Source organism: Mustela erminea, chromosome 17 (genome assembly GCF_009829155.1).
Source record: "Mustela erminea isolate mMusErm1 chromosome 17, mMusErm1.Pri, whole genome shotgun sequence".
NCBI lineage: Eukaryota > Metazoa > Chordata > Mammalia > Carnivora > Mustelidae > Mustela > Mustela erminea.
The window spans coordinates 5,096,274-5,121,840 of NC_045630.1; the positions used below are offsets into that span (position 1 = coordinate 5,096,274).

Consider the following 25,567-nt stretch of genomic DNA (forward strand, 5'->3'; position numbering starts at 1 on the left):
TGTTGAGAATCTTAGCATCCATATTCATCAAGCGTATTCGTCTGAAATCCTCCTTTTTGATGGAGTCTTTGCCAGGTTTGGGGATCAGGGTAATGCTGGCTTCATAGAAAGAGTCTGGAAGTTTTCCTATTTTTTGAAACCGCTTCGGGAGAATAGGAATTATTTCTTCTTGGTATGTTTGGTAGAATTCCCCAGGAAATCCATCAGGTCCTGGGATGCTAATTTTTTGGGAGGTTTTTGATCACTGCTTCAATCTTGTTACTAGATATTGGTCTGTTCAGGTTTCAATTTCTTCCTATTTCAATCTTGGAAGTTTATAGGATTCCAGGAATGCATCCATTTCTTCTAGGTTGCTTAACTTATTGGCATATAACTGTTGATAATAATTTCTGATGATTGTTTTCCTTTCCTTGGTGTTAGTTGTGATCTCTCCCCTTTCATTCACCATTTTATTAATTTGGGCCCTCTCTCTCTCTCTCTCTTTTTTTTTTTTGATTAGTCTGGCCAGTGGTTTATCCATCTTACTGATTCTTTCAAAGAACCAGCTTCTAGTTTCATTGATGTGTTCTGCTGTGTCTCTAGTTTCTAAATCATTGGTCTCTGCTCTAATCTTGATTATTTCCCTTATGTGTGGGGTTGGCTTAATTTGTTGTTGATTTTCCAGTTCTTTTTTTTTTTTTAATTTATTTGACAGAGATCACAAGTAGACAGAGAGGCAGGCAGAGAGAGAGGAAGGGAAGCAGACTCCCCACTCAGCAGAGAGCCCAATGTGGGACTCGATCCCAGGATGCTGGGATCATGACCTGAGCCGTTAAAGCAGAGGCTTTAACCCACTGAGCCACCCAGGCGCCCCTGATTTTCCAGTTCTTTAAGGTGTAAAGAGAGTTGGTGTATTGGTGATTTTTCAGATACACAGAAACACTGACAGAAGAATAAGATAGGAGGGTGGTTCTAAATCCTCAATGTGAGCAAAGAAGGTGATTTCTGTTCTTCCTGGGTGTATCTTGTTATTTTGTTAAAGGACTTAACTTTACAGAGCTACAGGGAAATTAAAACTGGCTTATATATAGGGATAGTATTGAACAGGAAAAATGGATTACCTTGAAGCTTATATCTGTATGTGTATTAAAAAAAGAAAAGAATAGGTAAAACACCAGTATATCTATGAAAAAAAGTTCAGGTTAAAAATTATGAAATATGTTCTATTAAACCTCAAATCATAATGGTAAGTGGGTTAAAAAACTTACAAGAACAATAATTGTGAGAATGAATTAAAAAAAAAGTATCTATGAACTATACAGGTAACAGGGGAATACTGGGAACTTAATATATTGTTTACCCTGACAATGAGGGTTTACAGTTTTATGGGGACCCTGTGGTGCTTGTCCTCTAATTCTTTTGGCTTGTCTTCTGGGGAGGGGGCCTGCTGGGTCGTTCTCCTGTCAGTCTTGCTTGGGTTGAGTCGTCCTGCAAGCTGTCAAGGGGCTGGACTCCATGTAACCGATTTTCTGGGCTTTTGTTCTCTGGAGATTTTTGTTCTTTGGCCGCTTTTTGCAGCTTTTCAGAGGGTGAGAGCAAAGAATCCATCTGCATCCCAATCTCTGCCTCAGAGAGGAACCTTAGAATGTTCCCCTCTGGATGGTCCGGAGCACACAGACTCCTCCTGTGCAAACTCTACTGAACAGCACAGCCTCCTGCAAGGGGTGCACACCCCCAGCCACCATCTCATCACTCACCCGAGGCCCCTGCTTCTCTCTGCACCCCCGTGCCACTAAAACCACAAGCGATATTGGTCCAGTGAGCCCACTTCAGGTGTCTGCCTTTGCCAGGACTGCTGTCTGGAGTCCAGGCCCACGCCAGGTGCACTCAGACCCTGTGGTCGCCCAGGTCGTGGAAGGCTGTATTCCTAGAGACTGCCAGCCCGCGCCCACACCAGGCTCTCTCAGACGAGGGCGGGAGTGCACCCAGTTGAGCGGTGGTGCAAGCAGCAGAAAGCCTCGGGTTCAGGGACTGTAGGCCCCGCTGGACTCTCTCTGGCATGGGTGGTTGCCAGTGGTGATGGTCCTGGGAATGTGGTCTTAGGCCCGTGTTCATATGGGCCCGTCCATTTCCACCAGTTGCCCCTTCAGATCTTTTGCTCTTTTTGAGCGCTTTTAACCAGACTCCAAGTTAATGCTGGTCCCCAACCACAGGGCACTTTCGTATTGGGGTATTACATTCCAGTGGGTCGCTTCTGGTGGCTCACTCCCCCTTCTGTTTGTCTTCCAATATCAGTCTGAGCATTCCCCTTCTACGTTACCTCTCCACTGATGTCTTCTGCCCCCATAGAGATTCAGATGTGTGCACTTCTACATCTCAGGCTGATCTCCTGGGTGTTCAGTTTCTGGTAGATATTTAGCTCACTTTAGAGGACCCATTGACACGGGGTCTCCTGCTTCTCTGCCATCTTGACCCTCCCTCTTGTTTCTTGGATTTTGTTATTAATTGGTTTATATAATTGGCTGTTCCCATGTTAGGGGCATAGATATTTAAAATTGTTAGATCTTCTCGTTAGACAGACCCTTTAAGTATGATATAGTGTTTCCTCATCTTTTAGTATAGTCTTCGGCTTAAAATCTAATTTATCTGATAAAAGGACTGCCACCCCAGCCTTCTTTTGTTCAATTTGCATGGTAAATTGTTTTCATCCCCCTCACTTTAAATCTGGAGGTGTCTTTGGGTTTAAGATGAGTTTCTGTCAGACAGCATGTTGATGGGTTTTTTTTTTTTTTTTTTTTTTAATCCATTCTGATACTCAGTGTCATTTGATTGGGGCATTTAGCCCATTTACATTCAGGGTAACTATTGAAAGATACAAATTTAGTGCCATTGTATTGTCTGTAAGGTCAATGTTACTGTATATTGTCTTTGTTTCTTTCTGATCTGTTACTTTAAGGCTCTCTCTTTGCTTACAGGACTCCTTTCAATATGTCCTGTAGGGCTGGTTTGGTGTTTGCAAATTCTTTTAGTCCTAGAAGGTTTTTCTCTCTCCTTCTATTTTCAGTGACAGCCTAGCTGGATATAGTATTCTTGGCTGCATATTTTTCTCATTAAGTGCTCTGACTATATCATGCCAGTCCTTTCTGGACTACCAGGTCTCTGTGGATAGGTCTGCTGCCAATCTAATATTTCTACCATTGTATGCTACAGTCCCCTTGTCCCAAGGATTTTCTCTTTGTCACTGAGAGTTGTAAGTTTTACTATTAGATGATGGGGTGTGGACCCATTTTTGTTGATTTTGAGGGTGGGTTCTCTGTGTCTCCTGGATTTTGATGCTTTTTCCCTTCACCAAATCAGGGCAGTTCTCTGCTACAACTTGCTCAAATATACCTTCTGCCCCCTTCTCTCTTTTTCTGGGAGCCCAATTATTCGAATATTGTTTTGTCTTTCTCTCGAATTCTCTCCTCATGGTCCATAGTTGTCTCTCTTTTGCTCAGCTTCTTTATTCTCCATCATTTGGTCTTCATCACTCATTCTCTCTTCTGCCTCATTTATCCCAGCAGTAGGGATCCCTCCGTGTTTGATTGCACCTCATTAATAGCTTTATTTCAACTTGTTTTAGATTTTAGTTCTTTTATTTCTCCAGAAAGGGATTTTATTTCTCCAGAAAGGGATTCTCTTGTATCTTCCATGCTTCTTTCGAGCCCAGCTAGCACCTTGATAGTGGTCATTCTGAACTCTGGTTCTGACATCTTACTAATGTCCCTATTGATTAGGTCCCCAGCTGTCGGGACTGCCTCTTGTTTTTTTTTTTTTTTTTTCCTTGAGTTAAGTTTTTCCACCTTGTCATTTTTATCCAGATAAGACTAGCCGGAAAAGAGAATAAAATACTATAAGGGTAGCAATAACCCCAGAAAAATATGCAGTAACCAAATCAAAAGAGTCCAGAAACCCAGGGGAGAAGAAAGGTGGAAAATTAGAAAGAAAGAAAGAAAGAAAAAAGGATGCGTGCGTGTGTGTGTGTGTGTGTGTGTGTATTAGACTGGTGAATAGAACAGAGCCATACACATTTGGTCTCTTAGAAGAAACTAACGCCCAAAATTCTAAAGAAAGAAAAAAAATATATATATGGGTAAACACAATGAAGGGATGGAAAATGACTGTAAAGATGAAAGTTAAAAAGTCTCAAAAAGGAATTGTTAAGAAGTTGGTTGAAAAAAGAGGAAAGAATGATCTGGCTGGAGACCAGACGAAGCCATGTGCTAGATTTAGAGTATATTTTGATCTATTAGAAAAAACTGCATCCCAAAATTTTAAAGGAAGAAAAACTATGTGTACACAAAAAATAAGTTTAAATACAATGAAGGGATAGAATATAACAGTGAAAATTAAAAATGATTTTTATAACCATTAAAAAATTGTTTTCTGTTATATTCTTTTATTTTTTTATACTTATATCCATTTTTTAAAATTTTTTTTTTAAGATTTTATTTATTTATTTGTCAGGGATAGAGGAAGAGAGCGAGCGAGCGAGCGAGCACAGGCAGAGAGGCCTGGAGAGGCAGAGGGAGAAGCAGGCTCCCCGCTGAGCAAGGAGCCCGATGTGGGACTCGATCCCAGGATGCTGGGATCATGACCTGAGCTGAAGGCAGCCGCTTAACCAACTGAGCCACCCAGGCGTCCCTTTATATCTATTTTTTATACTTATATCTATTTTACTTATTTACTTTATATCTAAATATATATTTATTTACTTTGTTTGCTATTTATTTATATCTCTTTATATCTACTTTTATTTTTTATATTTTATTTTTTCAGTGTCCCAGACTCGTTGTGTATGCACCACACAGTGCTCCATGCAAAAGGTGTCCTCCTTAATCCCCACCACCCCCATCCCACTACCCTCTAAACCTTCAGTTTCTCAGAGTCCACAGTCTCTCATGGTACATCTTCCCCTCTGATTTCCCACCATCCACTTTTCCTTTCCTTCTCCTAATGTCCTCCATGTTATTCCTTATGCTCCACAAGTAAGTGAAACCATATGATAATTGACTCTCTCTGCTTGACTTTTTTCACTCAGCATAATCTCCTTTAGTCCCACCCATGTTGATACAAAAATTGGGTATTCATCCTTTCTGATGGAGGCATCATACTCCATTCTATGTATGGACCATATCTTCTTTACTCATTTGTGTGTTGAAGGGCATTTTGGCCCTTTCCACAGTTTGGCGATTGTGGACATTGCTGCTATGAACGTTGGGGTACAGATAGCACATCTTTTCAATATCTCTGTATCTTTGGGGTAAATACCCAGTAGTGCAATTACAGAGTCATAGGGTAGCTCTACTTTTAATTTTTTGAGGAATCTCCACACTGTTTTCCAAAGTAGCTGCACCAGTTTGCATTCCCACCAGCAGTGTAAGATGGTTCCCCTTTCTCCACATCCTCTCCAACACACCTTGTTTCCTGTCTTGTTAATTTTGTCCATTCTAACTGGTGAAAGGTGGTATTTCAGTGTGGTTTTGATTTGAATCTTCCTGATGGCTAATGATGATGAACACTTTTTCATGTGTCTGTTAGCCATTCATATGTCTTTGTAGATGTGTGCATTCATCTGCCCATTTTCTGATGTGATTATCTGTTTTGGGGATATTGAATTTGAGGAATTCTTTATAGAGCTTGAATATCAGCCCTTTGTAGTGTCATTTGAGAATATCTTCTCCCATTCCATGGTTTGCCTCTTTTTTTTGTTGACTATTTCCTTTGCTGTGTAGAAGCTTTTGATCTTGATGAGATCCCAAAAGTTCATTTTTGCTTTTGTTTCCTTTGCCTTTGGAGACATGTCTTGAAAGAATTTGCTGTAAGGTATTGATAAGATAAAATAGTTAAAAAACATTAAAATAGGAAAGTGGAAAAAATTTTAAAAATAGAATAAAAAAGTAAAATTTAAAAATTTTAATTTTGAAAGACTAAAGAATCAAGGAAAAAGCCATAAATTGTGTTGCTTTCCCCTAGCAGTGGAGTTTCATAGTTCTCAGTGATGCGTGAATTTGGTCTTGGCTGGACGTTCTTGCTGATCTTCTGCAGGAGGGGCCTGTTGTGATTCTCCATTGTTTTTGCCGGCGCGGAACTGCACCGCCCTGGGCAGGGGCCGGGCTACGCGATCTGCTCGGGTTCTCGCTCGGAGCTTTTGTTCCCTGCGCGCTTTCCGTACCGCGTTGGAGGATGGGAATGAAGATGGCGGCCCCGGTCTCTGGCCAGAGGAGCTGCGAGCTCAGGGCCCCGCTTCTCAGTGCGACCTCGGAGAAAAGCCGTCAGTCCCTCCCGTCTCCCTGGTCTCCCGCCGCGCTCGGAGCTCCCCCGGCCTGTGACCGAGTGTTTCTGTCTCTGGTGCGCGGCCCGTGTGGGGTCTCCGAACCCAGCGGATCCTGCCACACGCTCCTGTGCCGCTCTTCCCAGAGGAGGAAGGCGGGAGTCTCCCCGCGTCCACCACCGACAAGGAGCAGTGCCCGGGCTGCCTCTGATCGTGGTTTTAGGCAGCCCTGAGCGGAGAGCCCCTCCTCGGCTCTGTCTTGCAGGTGGCGTCCCTGTCCCAATACCTGGGAGCTCTGCCACTCAGACACCCCTGGTCTTGTTGTGTCCCTGCGGGTCCTGAGACCACACTGTGCCCACGAGGGCTCCACCCCCTGCTTAGCCGCCGGAGTGGCGTCCCTCCGCGGAGCTGACTTGTACAAGTCCCCGTTTTGTGCCCGGCTGCTCTGCCGCTTGCCAGGAGGCGGCCCTTACCCCGCGGCCTCTGGGCATACCGCGTCCGATTCTCTTCTCCGCACGCCCTGCCTTCCGGAAAGCGGTTGGTTTTCTCTTCATGGAACTGCTGCCGTTCTTTTCGATCACCTGTTGAGTTTGTAGGTGCTCGGGATGGTTTGCGGACTAGCCGAACTCCTGGGACCTGAGGCTATTTGGTTCTCCTCCTCGGCCGTCTTGCTCCTCCCTAGAACCACATTTTTATGAAAGGACTACAGGGTAAGGATCTAGTCACTACTTACCCCTGTTATTTAGGTTTGACAAATGCGTTTTGCTTCCTGAAGTCTTTCCCAGGCTAGTGAGCATGCCGCTGCCTCTACCAAATGTAGGATTTGTATTTTTAAAAAAGCCCCCAAACTTACCTGCAAGGTATAAACACAAGAAATGGGTGGATGGTCATGAGGTAGGAGCAGGGGAGAGGAAGAGCCGGGTTCCCTTCCCACCGTCGGCCCTGGGGAGGATGGCCAGGATGGCCAGGCACGTCTGAGACAACAGCTGTTTCCTTCGGGGAGCACACGGGGCAGGTGCAGTCGGGCATAGCCCCCAGTTAGACAGGAATGCCTCTGAAAGTTCTTCCACAAGCTCAAGTTTGCTCTCCGTGGGAATTTCACTTATTTAAAATTCAAATTTCCAAACAGTGGCCTGCATTGAGGCACTAAATGTGAACTAACTAGTCCATACAGGAGGGAGGGAGCTACGCTGTGTGCCCTCTGACAGGAGAAGCAGATGCCAAGTCCGGGCCCAGCCTCTTTCAGAGAACCCCAGAGAGTGGGTGTTCAGAATGTGCCAGGGAAGGCTGGAGGGGGCCCAAGAGCACAAACAGTAAATGTGGAAAAGTCAAGTTCAATACCAGGTCTGCTGTCAAAGACATAAGTGAAATGGGAGCTTCGAAGAGTTCTCTTGCAGGGCTAGTCAGTGGCCCCTGTGTTTGGTCAAACAGAGCACTGGGGACTACTGCTTCTCGAATGAGCACTACCCACTCACCCCCACCCCAGAAAACCCAGACAGTCTGAGGAGGGAGAGGTGTGGTCAGAACACACCCCTAGGGTACAGGAGGAAGCACAGTGTAGGACCCAGGGTGGGGGTGGGCTAGGAACCAAGGTGCTGCCTCCCCACCCCGCCAGGGGTGGGGCTTCTGCTGGAAAAGACAAACCAGAAGGCTTATGTGACCCTCTGTGCAGGAGGCATCCAGAACAGCAAACAGCAATTTCAAGGAAACTCCAACAATGTGAAAACACTTGGAAAATGGTTTAATGATGTTTTACAACAGAAACGAACTGTACAGTTACAGTAAGTTTTATATATATATAAAAATTACAGCAGACAAATGCATCTACACAAAATCTACCATTTCATTCTGATTCACTGTCACCTACGCAATCTCGCCCAAGCCTACAGCCCCTGCGGGAGGCCCCAGGAGGGGGAATCATATAAAGGGCACTTTTAAAGAGACAGCACCGCTCATATTCCCCACCGCCTCCTCAGGCCTCTGGGAGGCACATCAGCTAATTCCCCAAAATGTAAAGTTGCTTGTGTTTTGGGTTTTTGAAATCAAGAAAACACATGTTTTCCAGGGGCCCAGATAACAAGGTCCCCCAAACTCCCAAGGTATCAGCAGATTCTTATAAAACATCCCTAGCAGAGGGAATGTGGCTAAGCAAGCACTCTGGGCCAGTGAGGCTGTACGACAGCCACCCAGACTGCAAAGTCATCTAAGGAGAAATGTAAAAGGACTCCCACCCAGCTACTCGGAAACTGTCACTGCCTCGTTAAAGCTGCTGGACAATTTTGGAAAGAATCATTTACACCACGTCTTAAGTTTCCACAAAAGAGAACTCAAACTCACATTTTAAATTTAAGTACGTAAAACAAAAAGTTTCGGGAGACCAAGGGGCTAGTACGCCTCATGACTCTCCCTTGACAACAGTGGAAAAACACCCCTGAATCAATATTTAAAAAAGAAAAAAAAAGGAAGAAAAGAAAAAGGTGAGGAGGGGAGTAAAGATGTAAAGACGAGAAAACATCTTTAGGAAAACACGATCACTGTCTCTTTAAAACAAAACAAAATCCCAGTTGGGAACAGTAATCAGCAAATATGCAATCCAAATTGAACCTGGTGGAAGTTTATTATGAATATTATGTACACTCAGAACTTTTTCATTTTCTTTTTTTATTATGAACACCTAGGCAGTGAAAACTGTTATGTTAATACATACATAGACACACCCAAAACATACAAAAATACTATTATTTCAAACTACTAAGAATAGACAGTTCAGTTATTTTCATGCTATGACTTTAAGAGCATTACACTGAAACAAACAAGTTAAACGACATTTTTTTTTTTTAATATCCCAGAAATATACCAAAATATACATCTAAGCTTTGGAATTACTGAGGTTAGACTAATGCAAGTGCTGGGTAATCGTACTTAATACACAAGTCTAAGGTTCTGCAGGAAAGAAATCATCTTTGGTATCTGCATCAGGCTAATATTATTAACATTTGGATTTTGCTTTGGGATAGAGCTTGTATGACCCTAGAACCAAATACCCCCCTCCCCCAATCAACTGAGATTAAAAAGATCCATGTAAAAAGTTCCTTCATTTGCAAGCCCCCCACCCCCCCAAGTTAAAAAGTCACAGGCATCTACCTAGCACAGAGGTCGTGAGCTACGATGCATAGTCGCACAGCGGTGCTGCCAAAGGAAACCAACCACGGCAAGGAGAAATGGAGAGCTTGGGAATCGTTCTGCGTGTCTTCTCGCAAACAGGGCAGCCCCTTCCCAGCGGCCACAGTAAAGGAAGAGAGCTAAGGCTCTGAAGGGCGCCTTGGCTGTACTCACTGTCATGACCCCGGAGGTCGGAGCACCCGGCAGAGCAGCCAGTCCTGCACCAGTGTCTTCAGCGTCCCTCTACTCTGGGTGTCCCGCGGCCAGGCCGCTGTGCTCAGCCCCCGCGGGATTCTAGTTTGCTGTCCTCAGGGGTCACCTCAGTACAGTGATGGCATTTTGTCTACTGTTTTGGTAAATCTGAAATGCCAGTTGGTTCCATGGCACATTCACAAGTTGGTCAGAGCCGAAGCCACTGAGGGTGCCACCTCCGCGAACCCCAAAACATGGAAGAGCCCCCTGCTTTCCCGGGTTGGGGGTCAAAGGCCCCCCCCCACCCCCACTCCTCTGGACACCAGGACACCACAGACTGGATTGATGCTGAAGACTTCCCTTTTCTTTGGTTTTTTTGTTTGTTTTGAGTTTATACAATCATTAAGGAATCTTTGGTTTTGGCTGGAAATTTAAAAAACAAAACAAAACAAAGAAACCACCCTCCCCTGGCTTATAGCAGCAGTATTCAGACCTGGCAAAGCTTTCTTTCGACGTTGGGGGGTGGGAATCGAAGGTTGGGAACTACATTCAAAGAAAAGGTGAAAGGGCTGGGGATGCGGCTTCTAGAGAGCCCACTGGATACAAGATTGTCAAATAATAATATTAATAACAATAAAAACTTAAATATTTGGAGTTTTTTTTTTTTTTTTTGGTCATGTCAAAGGAAAAAAAGTGAAATGTGTATGCAGCAGTCAGCTTAAAGGAGCCTTTGGTGTCTTTTCCCTTCCACCCAAAGTCCTGAAAATAAGCAGAACCCTGAGGCCTCAGGGAGGAAGGGGATGGCCTCCACCCCACCAGGGACATCTGACACAGGAGGGGCGGGGCGTGGAGAGCGGGCCAGCCCCCCCGCACGCAGGGTGGCGGGGAAAGGAGATGTTAAGAGACCTGTGAAGACCCCTTGCAACAAAAGGAAATAGAAGATTGCAATTTGCCCTCGGTTTGCAGTAGCTTTTCAGCAGCGACATTCAGAGGCTCGAGGAGGTCCCACCCTAGGCTGCAGGTCCCGTGATGCTATAGGCCAGAGTTCAACGTTACTTAGAGGAGGGAGGGCGGACTTGGCAACTCTGAAGGGTTTAGCGAAAGTTAAAGCAAGTTACTCAACCATGAGTTAGAAATGAGGTATACGACAGCTCGCGGACTGGGTGGGCAGAAGCCCCCGACTCACTCACCTAGCCTTTGCTACTACCGCAGAGGACGGGTCCGGGACGTCCGTTCCCTTGCAGAGGGCGCCCGCCCTCCCCGCGTCTGAGTAACGCGCACATCTGCTCCCCGAGGCCGAGGTGAGAGGCTGGAGGAAGCCTGGCCTCTCCCTTTGTCTCAGGGACACCGCCCCACAGATGTCGCGGAGAACCCATGTCGTAGGACTGCCAAGTCTTGCTCCTTCCTCCCCGCGGCCCCTGCCCGCCCCACCCCCCACCCCCAGGGTTTGCGGTTTTCATCACACGCAGGCGGGCATCAGTCCGCTCCGCTCTTAGGAAGGTCCGAGCCTTCTGCAGACCTGGGCATCACTGGAGCCAGAGACGTGGCACCCCCACGTGCCTACGACCACAGCCTTTCCTGACAGAACCGCCTACACGTCAGCCTCTGAAAGTGCACTTCCTTTCCTGCTGTACTGTCAGACCTGGAGACCCCGGGAGGGCTCGGCAGGAGCATCGTCTCTGCTCTCCTGGGCTCTGTCCTTTCTCACTGTTTCATTCCAAGGAGATTCCAACTTGCAAGAAGCGTCTGGATGTCTCCTGTGCGCACACAGCACGCTCTCCGGCTGTCTGCCTGCAGACTTCGGGATCTAATGTGAGAGCTCAGTGCTGCTGCTGGGTTAGGAAAGAAGCCTTAAAAGCTGCTTTTGTAAGCTCGTGGCCAACTTAAAACAAGGATGAACAAGTCAACAAAGAAAACACAGGGGAACTTTGCAGCAGACCTCAGTATTTTTTTTTTTTTACGGTAAATTACTTTTGGGGTCTGAACGTTTTGACAGTGTCCTGGGTTTGAACCAGAAGGTGGTGCCAAGCAACAGAGCCGCAGGCAGATGCGGGGACGCCTTCCCTCCCCAGCCGGGGGAGGTTCACTTCCCGGCTCAGAGTGGCGCTCCGTCACGCGCACCTTGGTTTCCTTAATGTCTGCGTGGCGTGCTCTTGCCTCAATATCCCGATCACCTACTTACAAACCTACCTAGCGCTTTGAAAAGTCACACAAGATTAATACCACTTTCATATAATGGCAGAACCACCGGAGTATTAGTAAAGCTTTCATGAAGTTCTGCAACCTGATCATTTCTGGACAGAATATTAAGAGAGGAAGAAATGTCCCATCAAGAGTACACCAAGACAGCGAACTTTGGAACTCTCTAGAACTCATATATAAAACTCTCTAGAACCATGTATAAAACCATTTTGGAGGCATACAGCTCCCTGGGAGAGTAAAGGAAAGTCTTTTGATTCTCCATGTAATCCTGCTCTTGAAAATGCTTATCCCTTACAAGTGACAGAACAGAGATAGCACACCTTGGTATCAGCTGAATTCAAACAGGCTGTACTGGTTCTATTTATAAGTGTTAGAAAAAGGGAAATAAAAAAATTTCTACCTCCATCTTTCGCCCTCCCCCCCAGTTTGCCAGCAATTGTAAGACCATCACGGCTACGCTGCGCGACTCCCCATCCTCACAGAGCGCACGGAGTGAAGTGAAAGCAGTCTCTTTTCCAAAGCCAGGATAAGCAACAAGACTTCCTTCAGAAAGGGGGTCAGGGAGGAGAGAACAGAGGCGAGAGGGACAGGAAGGAGTCACAGGTGCAACTTCTTCCAAACGTCAGCCTTTGATTCCTATTCTCTGCTGGTTTTGAAAACCTAAGAATAAACAGCGACATAGCAGTGTCTTTGGTGTCCAAACCAAATCCCACTCAAGTTCTGTGAGAGGGATGGTTTATTTAAAAATAACCTTTTCGGAGCTGTAGTCTGTATCTGAACGTGGAGAGCCAAGACGGCCTGTCTGGACAGAAAGGGCTCTTCACTTTCTCCCAAACCAGCATCATTTCTCATTCACATGTGCACCGAGAACAGCATCCTCCTCAACCTCACTGACCTGCGGGTCCCCAAAGGTCACGCCTCAAGTCGCACGTGTGAGGCAAGCAAGCTGGCCTCCATCTGCTTGGTCTGGTTTTACTTCTGTTTGCATTTTTGGTCTAGACAGAATTAGCCTTGGGCAGGGAAAGAGGAAGTCGAGTTTTAAAATGTTGGGCTACCAGCACAACATTCAATAGCATGACAGAGGGTGACAAAAAGAACCTGTTTTACTTTAACTGTCCTCGATTAGAATGTCCCCGCCCTCATCTCTCCTCTCCCAGTCATACGGCGCCGCCCAGCTCTGCCTCCCTTCTCACCACAGCCCCAGACGGCCGCGCATGCATCTTTCGCCTAAGCTCTTGCTACAGAGAGAGGTAATGAATCCTTAGGCGAGGATGGCAGGGTCTGGGGGGCAAGGGCAAGGGCGACCATAGGAAGGAATTTCAATGTCTTAGAGGACCCTGAACCTCCAGGACAACCCACGTGTGACCTGCCTGCCACCACGGCACACGGCAGCGCGGGGCTGACCAGGGCGAGGCCAGGGAATCCCAAACCCATCACAGGGGTAATTAAGTTTCCTTTGGCAAGACAGGTGTAAGGAAAAACAAACACTCATGAGAAACATTTTCCTTCTAACATAACCAACTTCTCCTCTCCCCACCCAACCCTCCCTAACCCTATAAACTGTAACCTATAAACAGGACCCAAATACATACAGCATCGATCATGTTTATCGATCATAATAACATCAGTTCAACTAAATGCTACAGCTAGAATTATTTCCACTATTTATAAAGTTTTCTTCTTTTTTATTTATTTGGTTTTTAGATTAAAACCAGGTCTGCAACAACGCTAAGCTACACTGAGGTATTTTATGAAGGTGCCAGAAGCTAGCTGTTACCCTCCAGCATCACCCTCGCAGATTAAGGTATCACCACTCGGAAAGGAAAGGGAGAGAGGGACGAGGGAAAGGGGCTCCGGGCCACAGAATCAGAGTAAGATCCGCTCAAGCTGCTGCTGGGAGGGAAGCCTGCGAGTAGGGCGAAGAGCCAGAACAAGGAACTCCGAGCTGCATGGACACGGACCGGCGGAAGACAGCACCCGCTCCCGAACCGCACGCAAATCTGGCTGTAAATGGGACAAATCTGAGGAGAAAACACATTCTCTGCCCTCCTCATGAAATCCTTCAAAGATCCTACGGGAAATCTCAGGGGTGTCCCGTTTCATCTCTTTGGATCAAGAAAAGAATGAGGCAGAACAGGATTAGAATCAGCTCTCCATGGCCGGAGCAGTCTAGTCCCCCTAGGCCCGTCCAAGCGCACATCCGTGCTGCGTCAGCCACCGTGCGAGCCTGCCTCCCGGCGGCCCTTCCTGTCCTTAAACGACGGCAAAAGATTCCTTTTCCTTCTCAGAAATGAAGGTAAATGCTAAGAAAGATTTACCATTTTATAGCATTGTCGTCAAAATGTTTTAAGCCAGAAAATGACATCAGAATGGCCAGGGCTGTGACGACACGAACAATGTCGCACACGACAGGCCTCTGTGCGCGCGCGCACACACACACGCACGCGCTGCGGTTCTGAGCAGAGTCATCCATCTGTTCTTGCGCATTTGAGTAACTAACTTTAAATTTCAGGACTTTAGTCATTTTCTCCGTTAGCACTGCTGGTCTCTCAACATTTTCAGTTCCAATAATCATGGTTTGAGGAATAAATAAAGCTTTAAAGTCATCCATTTAAATGCTGCTTTAATGAAAATGTGGCCAGCGTCTCATACTAAGTTGTTGAGGCTCTTCTTTAACTGAGGGTTCTCAAGCTGCAGACTGACCTGCGGGGTGCCCCTAAGGGGTCTGAGCCCCAGGGGTGCGGCCAGCAGGAGGCCAGGTGGGCGCGCCTCCCTGTCACGTCACCGCCTGTCACCAGTAGTCTACGGCGCCCGTAGACTTCTCCGCACCAGCACTTCTCCCTTTTCTTCCTCTCAAGGGGTTTTGTCCCCCCCCCCAACCCCCCGAAGAAAGTTTTGTGACGATGACAAGGGATGGGAACAACTTTAGACTATGAGCTACACAGAGTTTCTTCTGTGAGCCAGGTGTTTGTTACACACTAATTCTGTTTACCATCAGGATTTAGAACTTTAAACATCTGCAGTGATTTCCTGTATTTGCAAATGTATCCCGCTTTCCCTGCGATTTAAATAGGAAATTTAATGTTAAAGATTGGGCTGACCTTAAATATTGCATCAAGCAATGTCTGTGCTTCTGGGTAATATAGACTAGGGTTCCCCCACCTTCCCATTTACATGAGGGAGAACAGGACAAAATAATATAAAAAAGAGGTATAATTGTGCTTTTTTCCCCCAAGAATGGATGAACTATGTAGAACAAAACAGCATGATAATCTCACTAAAAATCTTTTAATTCTAACCTTATTTTCCCTTAAAAAAACTTAATTTCTAATAATGCCACCATGAAGTACAGATCGGTATGGTCCTACACAAAATCAAAATTGGATTACTTTGGTTCCATTTCTTGAGTAGTAAGTTGAGTAAATTGGGATGGTATTGGTCGTTCTTATCAAATAAATGGAAGTGTGTACTGCATCAGGTAATGGAGATGAACATTTTTTTAATTCTAAAAAGCTGTCTATATAATTTCAGAAACATTTAAACTAATATAGCACTCAACTTATTAAAGTAGGAACAATAATATTGTTCCTATGAAAAGCCCTTTTCTAGGTCTTTCTGCTCTGTCCTTCAGATTCATACAGGGTATAAAGTTCATGTCCAAACTGCCTGCTTGTGATAAGAAGGATTCAGTTACATTCACCACTCCTTAGGGAGGGCCCATTACCATGGGCAAATATAGTATCACCATAAATGCATTCAGAATTAGTCTTTGGTTTAATATGTATTCACCAAATTCAGGAATGAAATAAAATTTGCATAATCATTAGGGGGGATAAAATTAGAATGTACAATGAGTTAATGATGACCTATCTGGCCCATCTGCTGAGAAACGCAGAAACTACCAAACACCTCTTTTTCATCAAAGGGCCCCCTTAATTTCTAGACTGTCCCATAAAAGGGGGTTAAAAGTCAAGTCTGAGTACCTTCGCTTCGGAGAGTCATTCAAAGCAAAAAGCATTTCTTGAGATGGTAAAGAAATATAAAGTAAAAAAGGACTAAAGTTTGGGTCGTGAAACAGTACGATCAGGAGCCTGTCTAGGGGTGCTGATGGGGAGGCGATGTTAAGCTAAACACCTGTCAACAAAGTGTTAGTGTTCCACGTGTACATGTGCAGATATGCCTTTCATTTTACAACCTGTCTTTAAGGAAAAAAATGAGAAAATTTTTTAAAGTTACCTTTGTCTAAGGATTTATTTCTTTTAAACACAGATTTTTACGCTGGTTTAAGGTTTATACTCAAAAAGTGATCTGCACACACCGAAAGGCAGAATCCCCCTATCCCAGGATGGCCGGAGAACACACACACAGGGCAGGGAATGGAAGGCCGTTGTACTGACATTTAAAGCTTAATATCTTTTAGAATATTGAAATCCATTGCAATCCGTTGGCGAATCGTACCTGGGAGAGGGGGCATCTTTTGAACCACACAGGAAAACAAGCAAGCACAGCCTTTCCTTGCCCTTCCTTTTCACCCACTGGGCGTGAGTCCCCGAGGACTCCACACTTCCTTTGGTAGCCATTTTGGGAAATTAACGCTGGAGCCTCTAATCTGGGACGGTGGGCATCAGCATTTCCCTCCCTGAGCCCATCCTCCTAACTTACCACCCCCCGGGGAGGGATCGCTCCAATGGGCAGCCACAGTCTCACTGAGAGCCCTAAACCATTTGCACAGACTAAAGTCAGAGATGTCAAGTCAGGATAAAAGAGTAAACGTAACTACATCAGAGAAATAGCAAGATGGAGAGGAGAGAAACTAGTAACTGACACTGCCCTTCTATTTACACACCGAACTAAATAAACTAGTTAAAATCAAGTTAATGTCTGCCCAGAGGGTATTACGATTTACCAACATAAATGATTAAAACAAGCAGCAACTTTTATATAAAATTAATAAAGACAAATGAGAAAAGAAATTGTCAGTAGCATCTATCTCCTCAATGTGTCTGAAATGCACGTTATAAACTAGTCCATTAGTACAGCAGCTTGCTAAAAATTGACTTTGGTTCAAGCTTAGTTAAAAACAACAACAACATAAAAGACAAAACAACACACACCACACATTAAAAAGGTGGATGGACATTTGTTAGTTTCCCTGCTTGCAGTTTGCGGATTTGGGAGGGATTTTAGGGAAGGTGAACGGTGAGAAGAGGAAATTTAGGTTGATAATTAAATACTCTGAAATAAAACAGGAAGACAGAAGCAACAAAAGAAAGACTAACAAAGGGACTACAAATGTTTCCGGCCTTTTACTGTTAAGGTGCCTGTCTCCCACCTGGACGACCACGAAGAAACACACACACCGTGTCCCTGTCACCACCTTTCCCGATGCCGCAAAGAGACAGATACACAGACCCCAAGCTCCCTCGGGGACACAAGCGGAACACTCAGAACGCAGATGACCTGTACACCCTCTCTGAGACCCCAGCTCGAAAGCAGGGGTGCAAGTGCAGTCTCAGGCCACTGGAGACATAAGCGAGCACCCACGGACAGCACGCGGGAACCGTGACCTCCAACACGAAGGGGAGCTCAGACGAGCCCCAGCGCAGCGATCCGGTCTTCCGCGAACCGTTCGGGTACAGATACCGTCCTCACAGCATGCGGACAGGAAGGGGAACTGAATGTCCAAGCTACCCTCATTCCTCTGCATCGACTTCCATCAACTCCTCCTTTCCACGGGCTCGTTTACATAGTCTAGAACTCCCTGCCAACAATTCCAGAAGCTAATCCCCTTCTCCGTCGTAGAGCCAGACGTGTGCTGCCCTTGTGACCTGCCTAGCTGGAGCATAGCTGGGGCATCACTAGCAAACCAAGGAGACACTTGAGGTGTGTGCAAAGTTCCTGCTCAGAGGCCTTCGAAGGTTCTCAAGACCCCGTGCCCAGCCAGCGGTGCGCTCTGCAGCCGGGGAAGCAAGGAGAGACACGGCTCAGAGGCATGCATGCGCCGGCCAGGGAAAGAGAGGTCTGCGGCCAGGGGGCAAGGGGGGAGCCTCAGACTCCTCCCATCACTCCTCTTTGGGAACACAGAGCTGATGGCAGCCGTCTAGTGGCTTCCTTCGGAAAACAAAAGAAGGGCAGTTTCCCAATCTCAGTCAATCAGTCCCTCTTTGCCAAGTCAGTGAAAGGAAGTTTGGATGAAAAGCTTCCACGAAATGGAAACACACAAACCAACACACCAACAGTAGGAGCATTTTTCAGGAGATAAGAAATCAGGAGAACCGCCCAGTCAGGGGTCTGCAGTAGTCTTTGCGCTTTGGGCCCAGATCCTGCCCTGCCGCGCACGGCCGTCCCCACGGGAAGTCGCGGAAGCAGCACCCGTGCGCCGCAGGACCTGGGCCTCAGGGTCATTCAGTGATCTGGGGTGAGTGAGAGCTACAGTTCAGCAGGAATTCCTTCCTACACAAAAGTGCTCCGAAGGCACCACCTGACGGGGGGGAGGGGGCGTGTGTGGAGTGGGCGTGTTTGCACACACTGCCTTCAGCTTCTGCACCAAGCCTCTTGCATAAGTGGCAAAAGAAAATAATTTTCTAGCACCTCTGTAAGAGTCATCAAGGATAAGGAAACCAGCAAGAACATTCCCCGCAGTTAAGAACGTAAGTCTCCCTTACCCCCAAACCCACCCTCCCCACAGTGTGGGAGCTCACTGAAATAGGATCCAGGAGCAAGAGATAAACATGTCCAAACTATATATATATATATAAAAAACAATAACAACAACAATAATAATAGAGATACAGTAATACAGGCCTGCCTAAATTGTACCAGTTAAGAAAGGAACCCCCAACACAATTGATACGATTATAAACACCTTGTTATGACTTAATGGCCTGTACAACAGACCCATAAAAATGATTTTTTTTTTTAAGAAAAAAAGAAATTTAGACAAACAAATCCCCTTCCTATATTGGAATTGGTAACCCACCTTAACTTGTCATCATGACTGCTGGAAATGATAAGTAGTCCTTTCACTTCTTTTTTTGTTTGTTTTTGATTTTTTGTTTCTGCTTTTTTTTTTTTTTTTTTTAACTTTTTGGTTAGAAAGTTCTCCAATCCATGAAGCAATCCTGAAAAGACAGTGTTTTATTACAAAATTAGGCAAATGTTGTCCTTTCTCCATCCTTTTTTTCTGGTATGCGTTTTTCTCCTCCTCTCCCTTCTCTCCCTTGCTGCGGAAACATGGCAAGAGGAAGCCAATCACATTTTTCAGTCTCAGCCTGGCCGGCAGCCCATCGTGCCGCAAGTGGACAAGGCTGGTGGCAGCCCCGTGCAGCCCAGCCGGCTCACTGTGCCTTGGAGGCGGTGGTGGTGGTGGCGGCGGCGGCCCCGCTGGCGGAGGCCACTGTGAAGAGAGAGTTCTGGATGGACTCGGTGGAGGTGGAGGTGGCGTGAAGGCTGGCTACAGGTCCAGAGTTCCCTGCGGAGGCTGCGGCAGCAGAGACCAAGCTCACGGGGTTGCTGGTGAGCAGAGAGAGGTTCTGAGGGTTCAGGAACAGGGGGGCAGTCACGATGTTGGGGGCTCCGCCTGCATTGGCAAAGACCAGGTTCCCAGTGGCATCCAGTGACGTTATTGGAAGGGAGCCACCAGAGGCAAGAGCTACAGACAAAACCCCGACAAACAGGCAGAAAGGAGAACGTTAAAACCATTCTGGAGAAGCCAAGTGGCTCATCTAGTGTAGTCTTCCCACAACCTCGGTGGAAAGGGGCAACCCTTAACTGACTTTCTATCTTAATCCCAGCGCTCTCCTGCCACCAGCTGAAGCGCATCTGTAATTCTGGAAGAGCCTGAACTGCTGTATTTGAACGAATGGGCGCAAGCAGCACAGGTGGGGGGGCCAGGAACGAGCAAAGCCGAGCTGCCAGGCCGTCTCGGGGCCTCAACTTCCTAGAGGACCTCGCCCTCCGAGGAGTATTAATATTAAGTCTGATAATTTCATCTTTAATGAAGAGTGCTGATTTTACACTTTGATTCAAAAGGCAAACTAGGTACAGTGACTGGGGCATTAAGATATAATTTGCTTTTAGCCAAATGGCATTATTCATAAATCTGAGCACTTAAAAAAAAAAAAAAAGATGAAAACCATCTTTCCAAATGACTTTAGTGCTAAAATCATTATCTATAACCAAATAAAGTGTAAGGTGCGGCTAGTGCTGCCCTTGCTGAGGCATCACATCGGACTCCCAGGACTCCTACGGAGGAGGAGGAGGACGCAGAGAGGGAGGGGTGAGGACAGCACAGACGGGGGTGGCCTAAGGGGCTCACTGAGGTTAGGACTTGCTCTCATGAGGGAGAATCTCTCTACGATGCTGTCACTTCTGTCCCCACAGAAGGTATCACCGGACTTCTAAATAATTGGGCACTCTCATTTAATCCCTTCTTCTTCGATCTGACAACCCGCCATGGCCCTCCCACCCATATAACCACATTTGCACGTGAAGATCTGAGGGGTTTTCTAATGGCACTAAAAATCTGGTTCATTTCTAACAATACATAAAGCAAGCTAGGGGGACTGAAGGGAAAGTCTCTGACTCTGGACATGGCATACAAAAAGCAAGATTAGGGGCACCTGGGTGGCTCAGTGGGTTAAGCCTCTGCCTTTGGCTCAGGTCATGGTCTCAGGGTCCTGGGATTGAGCCCCCCATCGGGCTCTCTGCTAGGCAGGGAGCCTGCCTCCTCCCCCTCTCTGTCTGCCTCTCTGCCTACTTGTGATCTCTGTCTGTCAAATAAATAAAATCTTTAAAACAAAACAAAACAAAAAAAACAAGAAAAAACAACAACAACAAAACAACAAAGAGCAAGATTAACAAGACTTGGCGTAGCCTGACGTTTTCTGAGGTTCTAGGCTTCTAGTCATCGAACAGTTGCAGAGCTTCCCAGAAAGTACTCGTTCTAATCTCAGCTGGGCCCTGCAGAAGGCATTTGCCTTTGTGGCATCACTAGAGCCCAGAGGTACACCCTCATGCAAGAGGAAAAGTAATTTATCACAAATCTTATGCCAGAAAGAAATCCTCATATCAAAAAGTTTACAGCCCTAACCATCAATTTTACATACGATTTAGTCAATGAGAAACCCAATATAACGTAAGCCAATTGTCACGTAACGATTAATAAGAAATACGGATTTGGTCATTCAGTCACCTGAGTGACCAAATTAGTAATTCTTAGGTAGATCGAGTCGACATCCACAGCTCCTGAGAACGCTTCAGAGCCAGAAAGGTGGAATGGGTGTCTTAGTATCAGGGATGGTGGCTTTTAGACCCCACCCAAGGGCAGGGACTGGCTGCCCCAAGACAAACGACGTGACCAGAGGGTCGGAACTTGCAGTCCCACCCCCAGCCTCGCGGGATGGGAGAGGGGACGGGGCCTGACTCCGCCAAGGGCCAGGGACTTCGTCGATCATGACGGTCATGAAGCCTCTGTTAAAACCCAAGAGGACAGCTTTGGGTCTTTTTTGGAGAGCTTCCTCTCTGGGAGAACCAGGAAACTTCTACCCGCCACTGAGCCAGGCCCCAGGCTTCCCCTGGACAGAGTCCTCGGGTTGGCACCCCACCTGCCGCGCCTTCCCACTCTGGCTGCGGACCTGGCCCTTCCTCGTGCCCTTTCACAAGCCGCTGAGCATAAGCAACGGCTTCCCTGAGCTCTGCGAGCGGAGCACGAGCCGCAGCCTAAGGAGGAGACTGCGCGGCCCTTGGATCTGTGACTGGTCAGAAGGCCCCGGGAAGCGCCGGGGCCTGCGACCGCGGTCTGAAGGGCTGGACCCCAAGCCGGGATGTCGGGCGCTGCCTCTAGGGAGACGGTATCGGAGTCCACTTGAACTCTCCGACACCTTGCTGGTATGCGACAGCTGCTCGCCGCTGGGGGTGGGGAGGGCACGGTGGCTGGAACTGGGTCTAGGAACCCTAGAAAGTGACCGAGGTCACGTCTTAGATGTGTCCGTCCCTCCCACTCGCTACCGCAGACTGCAGACACCATTCGGGAAACACTGGTCGGACTTGAGGTTGGCTAACAGCTTCTGTTTGGCCCCAGAACTCTCATTTAAGTACAAAACACTGATGTCTCCGGTTGTCCTCCTGAATCACCTAACAGCATCTTCAGACACAAAGCTCCGAAGCCAAATAAGCGAAACCCTTCCCGTCTGGAAGGAGCGGCTCCCGCCTGGACAGCACGCGGAGGCCGAAGGCGACCCGCGGGCCTCGACAGGAGACCGTCCAAGGGCCTGCGCGTGCTGTGCTGACGGGGACGGGCGAAGGGCGGAACCTAACAACGGCAAGTGCGCCCGGAGTCCGCAGAACGGGCTTCAAAGTTAACTCATTCCGGGACCTTCTCCTACAGCCGCTCTTAGGGGCGCGGCGGGGACTGGAGACTGTCTCTGGGCCAAGTCTGCCTGGGATGGGTCCTGGGTGTCTACTTAGGTCAGTCTGTCAGGGGGGAATTCTGCCTCCACGGCTGCTCACCTACGGAGACAAACAGCAGCACGGAGTCCTCGTTTCTTAGACACTCCCAACTAAGCACACTCCGGTTCTTACACACGATCCCTATACCGCGTGCGGGAAGAAGCTTTTCTACGAGGACGTTTTCTTGGTCGTGGCGTTCATGGGCATCACCAACCCAGCCCTCCCGCCACCTTCGCTCGAGCACAGCAGACCCCCCCCCCCCCGGGTTAACAAGAAAGCGCGCGAAAGAGCGCCGCGAGGGGGGCGGTCCACTGACCTTGAATGGTCGCCAGTGTGCTGTTGCTCATGAGGGCCGGGCTGAGGGCGCCGCCCAGGGTCCCTGGGTTGAGGCTGAGTAAGGCACCTCTGCAAGGCCAAAAGAGGGGCCACTCGTTACACGGCGCGGCTGCCGGGCTGAGCTCCCGCCGGAGGACAAGGGCAAGGGAACCGGGGCTCGGAGGTCAAGGACGTCTCTGTCACCCTCCGTGCGGGACCAGGGCTTGCCTCGTGCTTTCCGGCTGCTCCCGGCACGCAGCCAAATAAGGACATGAAGTCCCCCGGACCTACAACCCGCGGTTCTGGTGACTCGTCTTTCAAGGACCGTCTCTCCCCTTTTCCAGAACAAAACACAAAAGTGCCAGAGAAAGGACCGTATTTCAAGCGACCCTTCCACGCTTGACAGTAAACCGGGGTCTCGTTGCTCGGTCGTGTGGGTCTGCGAAGCGGCCGGCGGCGGCGGGCAGCGCTCGCGCCACAGTCCGGGGCCCCCTCCCGGCCCCACAGCGCGCGCGGCGGGTCGCATCCCCGTCCTCGTCCTCGCGAGGAAGCCCCGGCGCGGCCGCCCCCCGCCCCGCCCCTGCGCCTCCCACCCCGCCCCCCGCCCACGGCTTTAAGGAGAGTCGGGGGGCCCTGGGGGGGTGGCGTCTCCCCAAGAGCGACCGCAGGGAGGGCCCCCAGCGGCTGCGGGACGCGCCCGAGGCGGGCGCTGCTTACCCAGCTGCGAACTGCGAGGGCGCCATGAGGCCCGGGCTGAGGCCGGCGGCCGCGGCCATGGCGGCGAGGCTGGCGTTGGCCGGGAGCGGGGCGGCCCCCTGGAGGGCGGCGGCGGCCGCCGTCTGCAGCCCGGACGCGGTCACCATCACCTGGCTGGTCCCGAGGGGCGAGGACAACGTGGAGGTGGTCTGGGTCGTGCTGGTCTCGCTGGCGCTGGACGCCTCGGAGGCGGAGGCCGAGGCCGACGGGGAGGGGCTCAGCGCGGGGGAGGCGGCGGCGGCGGCGGAGGGCGGCGCCGTGGAGATGACGGTGGCGGTGCTGCTGGGCGCGCTGTCCGTGCTGCCTGCGGGCGGGGGCAGACAGCGTGAGCCTCCGCGGCGCCCAGGCCTGCGCCCGGCCGCGTCCCGACCCCGCGGTGACCGGTCACCGGCCGCCCGGTGGCCTCTCGCGGGGGTGTCCCTGCCACCCGTCGCGGTTCTGTGGAAACCGACATGAGAACCCAAACCGCGATCCTCCTTTAGAGGCAAGAGCGACGCGGCCGCCCAGGTGGGAAATCAGGAACCAGCCGGCGGGGCGGGGCCGGTCTGGGGGGAAAGACGCGAGAGCCCCGGCCCCTGAGAAGCGGGTTCCATCAGAAACTGCAGTGGCCTCTCTAGAAAAATCAGAACAAAACAGCGAAGGCGAGAACTAAAACTTGGGTGTTCCTCTGAAGTTCAGGGTCAACAACACCTGCGAACAGCGGGGAACAGCTGCGGCCGCGCCCAGAGGCCTTCTCGGCGCCCGAGTTTCACGGAGCTGCTCTGCACTGAGATCAGCTCTCCCGCAGCCTGTCGGAAACATGTTCCCACTCCTGGAGACAGTAACACGCAAGGGTATGATGAATCCCATAAAAGAATGAAAAATGAAGCTCGAGGAAACTGTTATTTGAGAGATCATTACAAAAAGAATCAAGATGCCCAAACTTCTTTTTGTTGTAAAGAGAACAAACATTTGTATACAAACAACTAACGGACATTATAAATATAGTGCTGGAAACTAAAACACATTCACTGGAATTACTTAATGTTCGAGATCAATGTTGTCCAACAGAAACTTAAATAATTATGTAATTTAAAATTTTCTAGTGGTCCTACTGAAAATATTAAAAAGGAATAGGTTAAACTATTTCCACAATATTATCATTTTAACATTAAATCAGTCTCAAAAATTATTTTTTATATTAAGTCTTTGAAAATAGTGTGTGATTTATATGTAATAGCACATCTCAATTAGAACTAGCCCCATTATATGTGCTTAAAAACCACAGGTGGCTAATGCCTGCCACGCTGGCCAACAGAGGTCTAAAATATGTCTAGAAGTTAGGCCTGTGGAGTCACAGAGGCAAGTGTGACGAAAAGAATACAGTCTCTCTGCCCAAAGCAGAAATGACTCATAAGGCAGTCATAGGATAGAAAACCTTCCATAAAGCAGATGCCAGCCGTCCCCAGTGAGCTGTAATTCTGATGCTATTTACAGAAGGCACTAGAGAAGAGGCCCTCTCTGTCAGTTCTCAGTAAATGCCACATAATCACAAACGCGGGCTGCCTACACCAGCTGGAACCTAATTCACTGACGCTCACAATGTTCTAGGGTCTCCCCAACCATATATATGTATAAAGCAGAACCCCAGAGGTATTTTCTCAGGACAGAGAGCTCAAGAAGACAAAAAGCGCCTATAAATTTTCAGCGTAGTATTTCTGTGAGGTATAAAAGACTTGATACATTATAGAAGAACTAGACCAATCAAAATAAATATTTCAAACCCATAAATACATTGAAACAAATACCTTATGTAAAAGATAACTTTTTTGGTGATAAAATCTATCACTAAGCTAAAGAAGAAAGACTCTCTCTTAAAAAATTCAGTTCTGTCCTCCTAAAACCTATTTTTGAGCCTTCTGGTCTATACTAAGAACATCCAGAATTCGACTCTCCTCATTTTAGCTCTAAGGCAGTGTTTCTTTCACACGGCAAGGAGCTGGGAAGAAATCAGACATCTGTTTCAGTACTGAGTCTGCTCTTCCGGCCCCCACTCTGCTGCGCAGAAGTGTTACGTGGTCTCAGTGAATCCCATAAACACCTCTTTCTTATTGCTTATCAAAAAGGGACCATGTATTCCTCTTTTCCCCTTCTCAAAAATAGATAAAATTGCCTCTTTATTGCTGTTTTCACTAAATACAGCTACACCTGTATCATTAA

General features: G+C 48.0%; 1 protein-coding gene across 15 annotated transcripts in view; it reads right to left on the reverse strand.

Moving 5' to 3' along the window:
* Window positions 1–5,990: 5,990 nt before the first annotated feature.
* Window positions 5,991–25,567, reverse strand: part of POU2F1 (POU class 2 homeobox 1) — a 187,189-nt gene continuing 167,612 nt past the window's right edge. For 11 of the 15 annotated variants that reach the window (XM_032317600.1, XM_032317603.1, XM_032317592.1 and 8 more), the window contains 3 exons: window positions 23,330–23,672; window positions 22,614–22,702; window positions 18,878–19,499 (listed from right to left, as the gene is read on the reverse strand). In XM_032317600.1, coding sequence (XP_032173491.1) covers window positions 19,186–19,499; window positions 22,614–22,702; window positions 23,330–23,672 — 746 coding nt within the window. In that variant the 3' untranslated portion in view covers window positions 18,878–19,185. Of the gene's footprint in view, window positions 6,971–18,743; window positions 19,500–21,952; window positions 22,358–22,613; window positions 22,703–23,325; window positions 23,673–25,567 lie in introns of those variants that run through there. The other 4 variants (XM_032317601.1, XM_032317602.1, XM_032317604.1 and 1 more) reach the window with 4 other exon arrangements.